At 36.1% G+C, this 11,261-nt stretch overlaps 1 protein-coding gene across 1 annotated transcript; it reads left to right on the forward strand.

Moving 5' to 3' along the window:
* On the forward strand, positions 7,435-9,146 carry LOC109834958 (putative SWI/SNF-related matrix-associated actin-dependent regulator of chromatin subfamily A member 3-like 3). Its single transcript, XM_020402965.1, has 7 exons — positions 7,435-7,526; positions 7,693-7,836; positions 7,921-8,079; positions 8,265-8,332; positions 8,679-8,801; positions 8,882-8,981; positions 9,075-9,146. Exons 1-7 carry the CDS (start codon positions 7,443-7,445, stop codon positions 9,144-9,146), a joined length of 750 nt encoding a protein of 249 aa, XP_020258554.1. The 5' UTR covers positions 7,435-7,442.

Here is an 11,261-nt window from a genome sequence, read left to right on the forward strand (position 1 = left end):
TGTGTTTAAAAGAGCTGTTTAAGCTGATTTCATCAGTTTGTTTCAAAAGAAGTTTTCCTACAACAAGAAGTGGGGGGCTTTTTAGTCTTTTCAAGTTGGTTTTTTGGCTGATATTTGAGTGGGTATAAATACCCCATTGTGCTCTTTTTCAGTATCCAAGTTTTTTGTGTTTAACAAAATCTTAAGTGTGTTTAAAAGAGCTGTTTAAGCTGATTTCATCAGTTTGTTTCAAAAGAAGTTTTCCTACAACAAGAAGTGGCTTTCAAATCCTATTGGGATCATCATCTACTGTTCCTCTTGTTTGAGAAGTTTTCTAAACTCTTATATAGCTTGCTATTCCATTTTCATTTCATTAGCTATATTTATTGAGTTATATTATTTTCATTCACTGTTATCACACACACATATTGAGCTTAATATCTTCATACTATATAGTGTAGGTTGTGGGGTGTGATTTAGTGAGTGTGAGCTTCATTTTTTGTTCTCATTTGTTGTTGAGAACAAATCATTGTATTTAATCTTTATTTGTGAGAATCACTTATAATACACTTGTACACCGAGAGAAGTGTGAGGCGAGAGACGGGGTCGAATCCAATAGGAGTGGCGTCGATTGACGAACCTATGGAGAGGTTGCATGCGAGCACTTGAGGAGGAGGACACGGGCTAGGTTCCTACACTTCGTGTGTAAAGTATGATTGCATAGTGGTTGTGTAGTGTGAGGGTTTTCGGTGATCTTATAAACCGAATGTGTAGAAGTTCCGGCTTCCAAACCGGATTGTGATAGTGGATATCTCCTCGAGGTGAGGAGCGGGGACGTAGATCGTGGGGACCGAACCTCGTAAACATATCTTGTGTTTGTGTTTGCTTAGCGTATATTTCTTTTGTGCTTATTCTTATCGTTCTTATTCATATTTATCTCTTGCAAGAACTAATTGATCAATATAATTTTTAATTGGTATTTAATCAGGATTAGATTAGCATACCCCCCCCCCCCCCCCCCTCTAGGATCTAACAAAAATTTCTCTTATCGGTTTCCCGATTAACTAACAAAAGAGATAAAGATCGACGAAGACCTTCCCCTTTGTTTAAAACTGGATTCTTCTTGATGGCGATGAGAATTTGATTCTTGTATCCCGTTGACGATTCGAGCACTTCACTTCGTGGAACTTTAGTCTATTCATCTTGACTTGACGTCGGGAAGAACTTGTAAGGCAAGTTTTGAACTCTTAACGAGTTTAAGAACTCTGGACGAGTTTAAGTAAAAGAGTTGATTTTAGAAAGGAAAGTAATCATTTTTAACTGAAAATAATTTAGTAACCAATCTTCAAGTTCTTCAACCGAAACACGGTTCAAAAATCCAAGGCAAATTGCTCAAAAGCTTCAACAAAAGCCTTCACAAAAGCTCCAAAGAGTGTCGACCTCCAAGATGATCCAAAAAGGTCCTTTTGTAGCTGACTTCTCAGCTATTTATAGGGGTTTAAGTGGTGTAACTGATCCCTTAAATCACTCCTTAATAAGGATTTAATGCCCTTACTATGTGCAATATGGTTTTGGAACCGTTTAAAACGTGTTTGAATGGGTCAAACGCGAGATTCGCGTCCTGGAAATGACATTCGCATCTAACTAATGAAACATGGAGCTGAGCTTCGCGTTTGAAGCTTGGAACGCGGTAGTGAGCTCTGCGTTTTGAACTTAGAACGCGGTAGTGAGCTCCGCATTTTGAACTTAAAACCCGGAAGTGAGCTTTGTATTTTGAAATTGAAACGCGGGGATAATCCTCGTATTTTGGTTTGAAGAGTGTAGGCGTCAAAAACTACCTATAGGTCCCGAATACAATTCAAGGTGACGTGGCAATGAATCGTCGACACAACGAAGTGGTGAAATGTTGAGAACAAGACCATGAGCCCATACGCTCGTCAGCCAGCTCCAAAAGGCCCATGCGTTCGAAAATTGTATGCGAGCCAACGAGACGCATGAAGTGAATCGCGCAAGAGTCAACGAAGCGATGAAACATGCGTAAAGATGAAACAACCACAAAACAAGCAAACTGAAGGGGCTATACATAGTCAGAAAGTCAAAAAGACGGACGAAGCAGGCCACGGGGCTCGCATGAGTGCGAGCCACCAAATGGTGGCTCGCACCCATGTGATCCACCAAATGGTGGCTCGCAAGGCTACGAGCCCCCAAATGGTGGCTCGCACAGTTCCGAGCCACCACGAGTGTTCTTACCCCCTGAAACTTCCCGAAACGCGGATTTCGATGTTTTATCAGAATTCTTTCATCCCAGGATTTTCCCAACTGATCTGAAGCTATCCTTAAGTGCGCATGAGCGGTTATCAACTGCAAATAACATCAAAACACTTGATCTTATTAGGAAACACGGCGACAAAAGCCTATAAATAGAAGCTCAGGGTCTTCATTTGAGGGGATCTGAAATCAGAGGGCGAGCTGCTATCAAATTGATCAGTAAACCACGAATTTCAGAGGAGAATTGGCGAATCTTGGTGAACTTTTTTTATAAAGAAAAAGCATTCAAAAGATTCGAGATTCTCTCCCCCTCTTTTCTCCAGATTAAACTTGGTTTTAATCTTGTGAAGAGCCACAATATCGTTTGGTCGTGATTGTCGCTGCTGCAATTGTTTCCTTCGTAAAACAAGAGCATAATTATTTGGTCAACAGGATCTGATCTGCGATGATCCACGGACTAACGCGTCCTCGGCACAGGCAAAGATCCCACCTAAAGCAACATGAGATAAACTACTGCTGTGTTTTGTTGAATAAAGTTGTAATTTTTACTTTTTCATTGTGAGAAGATCTTATAAAAAGATCGACTTTTCTTTCGGTTTGAATATGTAATCGATAAATGGTGTAACGGGTTTAACAGCATTGGAAAAAAGCAACTTTTGACAAAAACAAAGAGATCGTCAATTTATGATCTCTTTTTTCGAGTGTTGCAAGGATCATCATCTTGTAATCCTTGTATTCGGATCTTTGAAATATGAGAGTCGTCAATTTGTAATTCTCATATGTTGTTGTGAAGGTTGTCAGATCGTAACCTTCGTCTGTTGATGTGGAAGTCATCAGATTGTAACTTCCATCATCTATTGTAATGAAAATCGTCAGATTGTAACTTTCATTAGTCAATGTAAAAGTTGTCAGATTATAACTCTCATCATCAGTGCTTTGTGGGGATCAACTATCCGCAGTAATTTTTAAACAGCCTACAGACACTGGGAAAGATGGAGGGAAATTTGGAGTTATGTTAAAATTAAGATGAATGACGTAATTTGATAAAGTAGTTTTTTCATTATTAGTCTCCCACATCTTCCAAAATTTATATTAGTCCCCCAAATCTTCATGTTTTAAAATTAGTCCCAAATGTGATAAATATTTTGAAATTAATCCCCTAAATTCTCAACATGGTGCTACTTAGAGGACTAATTTCAAAACACTTAACACACTTTGTGGACAATGTATGTGAACTAATTTCAAAATACTTAGAGATTTGGGTACTAATTTCAAAATATGAAGATTTGGGGGTCTAATTCGAAGTATGAAAGATTTGGGGACTAATATCAAAAAAACCCTTTAATAAAAAGAAAAGGAGTTGTAAAGTAGTAGTACTTATAACAAGAAATCGGGTCAAAATAGTACAAATATAACATGTGATACTCACATGAGAATTTTCTAGCATATTCTCACTTCAAACTAACTAACAGAATGTAGTAACATCATATTTGGATTATTTAGGGTATTTAGGTGCTATGTTTTACAAGTTATAATATTTAAGTGTTAATATGGTGAAATAATAGGGAACTTAAGTGCCATTTACCTAATTCCACAAAGCTCTCTGAAGTTCTGAAAAATTCCACCTAAACTTTGAGGAAAGCTTCATTCTAGAGTATTGTTATACTTTGGAAACTACACAACCTAATAAAATGATCACGTGTTGATTCACTGGCCGACTCCCAAAGCATCAATAAGCACGACCCAAGTAATGAGCCAACTAACCCGACTCACAATCTAAGTTCGAGTTGAATGGCGCTGCCGACTTGAATCTTGTCGAGATGTCCAAATCTGAGAAGAACAGTGTTCTCCGATCGGACCCAACAAAGTATGTTTCTAATAGTCATTCGGTTTGACAAGTATCCCGTAAAGTCATGTATCATTTAATGAACGTCCTATCAGTGCTCATAATCCGTCGCGCAGTTGCCATCAGTATTTAATGCAGCGTCGGTCATAATAGATGTGTGATCTAGAGCCTTCAAAACTCCTCGAACGCGTCATAAATCCAACAGTCCCTTCACTGTGCAAAGTTGACTCGACCAATAGACTGGGGCGTGTAAAGTAGGTCTAAACCAGTACTGCGTGCGCTCTACCAAAATTATCAATGTGCCACCGTAATCCCTCTACAAATAATCTTGATTTCCACCACCCCAGGGTACACAATTTTACATACAAAAAGTCAATAAAGATCATACTTTGTTTTCCTCTTCAGATAAATTGAAAGAAGTCACCAACTTGAACGTCGGAGAACATGACTTCCGGTCCCTCTAACCTCCGTTACTTGTGTAGTGAAGCACGTGTTAATATACACAACGGGAAGATCAACCATCAAAAGATCAAGGGACCAAATAATTAAATTTAAAACCCCAAAGACATGTATCAATTTTCTAACATAAACAAGTATGTTAGGGAAGGGAGGACAGAGGGAAATTACCCACAATTAGAAAAGTTTTATGCAATTTTTAAACTTCAGGTGTATTTTATGCAAATCCACCTGAAGTTCAAGGTGTTCTTTTAATGAAATTCACACTATTAAATGGGTCAATTGCATTAGGTTGTACTTACTCTAAAGTCCTTATTATTCGAGTCCCCTGGCAGCTTGTACTACAGAAGAGGAATGAGATTTCTATAACAAAAAGGGGACAATTTATACACTGCTTTTATTCATTGAGAATAAAAGTGTATTTTGCACGGCACATCTAGCGCGTGTTTGATTAGTAAAGTACTAAAAAGTAGGTATTGATGAAGTACTTTCATGATTGGTAAACGGTTTGAGAAGAAGACGCGCTTTATTAAGATGGTGTTGGACTAGTTTAATGTTGCCATTATTTTGGGATTTGAGAGGAGAGAAATTGGATAGTTCAGTTATTATGAAGGCTGCAATTATTAAAAATCATCACCAAGTTGATTAAGGAACTAGATCTACATTATTCATGTCTAGTTACAATGCTCGCTTAACTAAAAAGGAAAAAAAAAACAAATTACCACCATTCATCCCAAAGATGTGGGAATAATAATCCCAATTTTGGGGTTTTTTGCTTTTTTGTGTCCACTTTCTCTTTTTTGGTGAATTATTTAGTTGTTCATCTAGGTGAGGATTAGCAAAGGGGCTCTTGGTAAAAGTCTTGATAGAATATATATATATATATATATATGTTGAATAACTGATTCAAATTTGTTATTAGGTTGTTATTTTGTTGGTGGAGTTGTTGCTAATTAGTTTAGATTTTTATGGGATTAAGTTGTTTTGTAAGCCTATATAAAGGCACTTTTAGTTGATGAATAATATAGAAAGATATTATCTCCTCATCTCCTCTCTAATTTCCAACATGGTATCAGAGCCGTGATCCCAAGTTTAATCCCATGTTTTTTTGCATCACCGTGCAACGTCTTGAGCTGCAAGCATGACAGCATAAGGAAATGATTCATCCCAGCTATCCATTCCGCCAGCACTGGGTATCCATCAACACTTTGAAGATTCAATTCTTTTAATATTGCTTCATGCGCTTTTTGCTCCCTTAGAAGCAAAGGAATGTGCCAGATATTTGTTACATCATAAAGAGTAATGATATTTGCAGCCGGAACATGGCAAAATCTCGAGAGTTTTTCTATTACGTTTTCTTCCAGTGCCGATGAACTGCAGCAAGCCAGAATATTATGAGTTGTTGTCTCTGATTTTTCACTTGGTTTGTGAGGATTTAAAAAAATAGAGTGATCAACCATTCGTTTTAATGGCATCCAACAATTTTTCGCTTCCATACCCCATCTTCAATGGAGACAATTATCAATCTTGGGCTATCAAGATGAAATCTCATTTGAAATCTTTGAGTTTATGGGAAGTTGTTGAGAGTGACTATGAGCCTACCCCTCTTCCACAAAATCCAACCCTAAAACAAATCAAGAAGCACGATGAAGAAAAAGCAAAGAAGCCAAAAGCCCTCTCTTGTATTCATTCAGCCGTGTCAGATGGAATCTTCACAAGTATAATGACTTGTGAATCACCTAAGGAGGCGTGGGAGATGCTAAAGGAAGAATTCGAAGGCAACGATCAAACAAAATTGATGCAAGTTCTGAATCTCAAGAGGGAGTTTGAGATGCAAAAGATGAAGAAAGGTGAGACCATCAAAGAGTATGTCGGTAAGCTTATGGCTATTATCAATCAAATTAGATTGCTTGGTGAAACATTTTCAAATGAAAGAGTGGTTGATAAGATTTTAGTGACTGTTCCCGAAAGGTATGAGTCCAAAATTTCCTCACTTGAAGATTCCAAAGACTTATCAAAAATAACTCTAGTGGATTTAGTCAATGCCCTCAGTGCCGTAGACCAAAGGAGAGCAATGAGGAATGAAGAAAATGGTGAAAATTTTGAAGAAGCCTTATTAGCCAAGACTTCATCTTCAAAAGGGAAAGGCAAAGGAGTCCAATGCAACAATTGTAAGAAACTTGGTCATGAGGAGAAGGATTGTTGGCATAAAGGAAAACCTCAATGTCACAAATGCAAGAGATTTGGTCATATCCAAAAATATTGTCGATATAATGGTGAAGAACAAGCAAACATGGCACAAGCAGTTGAAGAAGAAATTTTATTCTAGGAATCATGGTGAGATGTGCGCCATGGAGAGATTGAGAGAAGTGCTCCTTTAAGAAATGTTGGTGAGTATGTGCGTCAACAAGTTTGAGATGAGAAGTGCATCACAAAGTGGAGAGAAGTGCTCTATGAAAATTCAAGAATGACAAGAAATTTTGAATCAAGGGGGAATGTTGAATAACTGATTCAAAATTAGTTATTAGGTTAAGTGCTCCTTTAAGAAATGTTGGTGAGTATGTGCGTCAACAAGTTTGAGATGAGAAGTGCATCACAAAGTGGAGAGAAGTGCTCTATGAAAATTCAAGAATGACAAGAAATTTTGAATCAAGGGGGAATGTTGAATAACTGATTCAAATTTGTTATTAGGTTGTTATTTTGTTGGTGGAGTTGTTGCTAATTAGTTTAGATTTTTATGGGATTAAGTTGTTTTGTAAGCCTATATAAAGGCACTTTTAGTTGATGAATAATATAGAAAGATATTATCTCCTCATCTCCTCTCTAATTTCCAACAATATATATATATATATATATATATATATATAGAGAGAGAGAGAACCATGATATAGAAATGGAGAATCCTGAGGAAGAATCAAATTTTGTAAAGGGAGGAACCCTAATTGTTTGTCCCATGGCATTACTTGGCCAATGGAAGGTAACTGTCACACATTATGCCTCTGTAACAAATTCAATTTCTCTTATCTATTATTTTAACAGTACTTTCAAAGTCCTAGTTTACTTCTAGTATTAGTCTTGGAAAGCTGTATCCTGTTCTTTTTCTTTTTAAATCACTGAAGCATCCAGTTCAATTATTATTCCAGGATGAGCTAGAGACCCATTCACGGCCTGGTTCGATTTCTGTATTCATTCACTATGGTTGTGACAGAACAAATGATCCCAGAGAAATTGCCATTTATGATGTCGTATTAACAACATATGGGGTTCTACAATCATCTTTTAAATCTGTAAGGATTATTGACATTCTTTTTTATCTACTTCTAATCTATATGCAGTTTTAGCCATGAATGACAAAGTTGTCTTCTATCCAGAATTCAAATTCAAAGCCGAGCATATTTCACAGAATTAATTGGTACAGAGTGGTACTAGATGAAGCACACACCATCAAATCTTCAAAAGCTCAAGTAGCCCAATCAGCCTTTGCTCTAACTGCATACTGCCGTTGGTGTCTTACTGGTACTCCTCTTCAGGTCCGTAATTACTTTTTTCTCTCTATCATATGACGTTCTTATTTACACACTACTGCTATGCTTGTATCTAAGAGGTGGGTCAATAATTTGGGCTGATATGCCTATGAGATCTCTTAATACTTGAAGATTATATTACTTAAACCAACTAGCTGTGATTTTCTTTCATGTTTTTGTTGTTGTTGCAGAATAATTTGGAAGATCTCTACAGCCTCCTTTGTTTCTTAAAGGTCCAGCCATGGTGTAATTGGGCATTGTAAGTGCAGCAACATTTGAAAATATATCGTGTTTCTTCGTAAAACGTCAAAAATAAAATCTACTGCTACTCCATTTTGCTTTCTATGTAATTAAAATGAGTTAATTTCTATAATAAAAGTGATAATAAAATAGGGTGAGCTAATCCTCAATGTTTAAGTATCAATAGATGCTTGCATGTTTTATACGTTTTGTATATGGTTAATCATTTTTAGTTACTTAATTATGGAGTTATGTCTTAAAAGTAGCTCACTTAATTAGAATGAATGTTTGACGGTGTATTAATAGTTTTTATTGGTTAGTGATTTTGCATTTACAGCCATTCCCTACTTTCTTTATCTCTTTAGGTGGCAGAAACTGATTCAAGGGCCTTATGAGAAAGGTGATGAAAGAGGGTTAAGATTGGTTAGAGGTATTCTAAGATCACTGATGCTTAGAAGAACGAAGGACACAAAGGATACAAATGGAAGGCAAGTTGATTTTCTCCTCTCCTTACTACCATTAAAAAACATTTCACTTTGCTTCAACCTTCTGATTCTCTTTTGTGCAGGCCCATTCTCGTTCTGCCTCCTGCCACTGTACAGATTGTGGAATGTGAACAATCAGAAGCTGAGCGTGTTTTCTATGATGCTCTTTTCAGGAAATCAAAGGTTAGATTGCATCACATTTCTCAATCAAATTAAAGTAAATTATGTGGCTTGTGTATATTATTCACTTGTCCTTACATGGTTGAAACACCATAGGTCAAGTTTGATCACCCCCTATTTTTCCTATGTGCAGTTCAGAACTGTCCGCATGCATGTGGGCAGTTCTGAGGATATTCCTTTTCCAAGATTATTGCCCCCTATTTTTCCTATGTGCAGTTCAGAACTGTCCGCATGCATGTGGGCAGTTCTGAGGATATTCCTTTTCCAAGATTGCACTGAAGTTAGTATTATTTGTTAGGGTTATTTGTATATTTTCAAAATTGATGCATAGAGGAGTATTTTTGCAAATATTGAGATTTACAGGTAGTTTTGAAAATACGCACACACATATTAGGGTAATGCGTATGAGCTAACTGACAATTTATTTTACAAAATGAGTTGCACACACACAAACACTAGACCCTACACTCACTGTTGACGTTAGTGGGTAGCACAAAATGAGTTGTCAGCTCATATACACTTATACACGCACACGCACGCACACATATTTTCTTAACTAAATTATTCATAAATATAAAGACACAAGATCACAACCGAACCAATTGGAGGATAGACCCTGAAAATTGAGTATTAATCCTATGAAAACGTCTCGCATCGTGCAAAATGATCTGAAGCCAATAGAGAGAGCAAATAAATGTTCAAATTGCTCAGCTAGAGCAAAGAAAGGTTCACACCACTCCTTGCGGTCGGGTGTCCTGAGAGAAGAAGTATTCCTGAAAATCTAAAGTAATTATGCTTTTGCTAAACCAATAACAAGACTAAAGCGACAAGAAAAAAACAGTCTTAAGTCCTAAATCTTCACATCGCACAATGGATTAATGTTACACGTATCCCGAGTACCACATTGGTACCTAAAAACTAAAAGCATCTCTAGAAAATGAAAAGAGGTACAAATATAAAATGATACAGAATTTTTGCTATTTTTCCTTTTGTCCCTTCAGAAAATCTTTATGTTTCCCCTTCTGCCTTATTTCAGAATAAATAAGAGTAAACCATTCTACTAACAATATCAACAAACCAGTAAACAAAGTATAGTACAATTAGCAGTAATCGGGTAAAAGTAAGTTGGGTCTGAATTTTTCTCATGAATAGGTCAATTTGTAATTGCTAGATTATGATTCCTTCAACATCAACTTTAGATGTGTAGACAAATGAGAGCATTTAACTGCATTATTTGAAAAATTGAGGTTGTCGTTTGAAAGTCCGAACATTTAAATATTTAATAGGCTTGAATCTTTCAACTCAAAAATATGAACAAGTATACTTTAAGCTGGTCATTGGTCAATAACGTTATGACTTGTTGCCTTGTTGGGCTCGATTTCCCAACAAACGAATTTGTAAAAGAGGAAGAATTGCGATGATATAATATTAAAATAATAATTATTATTTAAAAATAATAATTGCGATGATACTTAAAATAATTATTATACTGGTATAAAGCAATGTAAGAATAGGACTTTAACAAAATAATACAGATTTTTAAAAGTAAAGATGGAACGATATATAAGTTCTACTATGAAAATTCTTCGTACTATGTCGGTCGAAGTAAGACTTGAATTAGAGGACTAATATTGTTCTATTTAAAATAATTATTAAATCTTGCATTTGTTCAAAGGTAAAGCTTAAAGTTATATCACAATCTTATGACTTTTTTTAATCCGATCCAATCAAGGTAAAAGTTTAGAGCATTTACGTGCACAATTTTAGGGCGGGCGAATTCATGCATAAGTCAACCTAGGTAACTTTTGTTGTAGAACGTTGTGTGAGGTAATATCATTGTCACGCACGGATCCAGAATTTCAGTGGGCCGGGGGCATACAAAAGATAGACGAAAATTTTTGTTAATGTAATTTTATTCACAAGAGGTACATCACAATCCAAACAAAACGAGTAGAATAGTCAACGTCAATATCTCCAAAATATTTTAAACGAGGAAGACAAAAATTATATAGAAAATATTCAAATAAGCATCATTTAATTTTTTATAATTAAAATTTCTCTAACTAAAAGGAATTCGACGTTCCTTAAAATTTTCGAAGTCTTCAATGATAGTATCGATGCTCAGACTTTTAGAAATTTCTCTTTCAATAAACATCATTAATGCGTATGAGAGGAAAGCATCCTCCATTTTGCTTCGAAGCCTAGTCTTCACGTATGTGATTTGAGATAAAGAATGGATATATTTTAATTTTTAAGGGAGGAGATTTTACAGAAACCACCTTA

Source organism: Asparagus officinalis, chromosome 3 (assembly GCF_001876935.1).
Source record: "Asparagus officinalis chromosome 3, Aspof.V1, whole genome shotgun sequence".
Classification (NCBI taxonomy): domain Eukaryota; kingdom Viridiplantae; phylum Streptophyta; class Magnoliopsida; order Asparagales; family Asparagaceae; genus Asparagus; species Asparagus officinalis.

Coding starts and splice junctions, on each gene's coding strand:
- LOC109834958 (XM_020402965.1), top strand. CDS start 7,443: ATGGAGAATCCTGAGGAAGAATCAAATTTTGTAAAGGGAGGAACCCTA. Junction 8,802..8,881: donor ACAAAGGATACAAATGGAAG/GCAAGTTGATTT, acceptor TCTTTTGTGCAG/GCCCATTCTCGTTCTGCCTC. Junction 8,982..9,074: donor CTCTTTTCAGGAAATCAAAG/GTTAGATTGCAT, acceptor GAAACACCATAG/GTCAAGTTTGATCACCCCCT.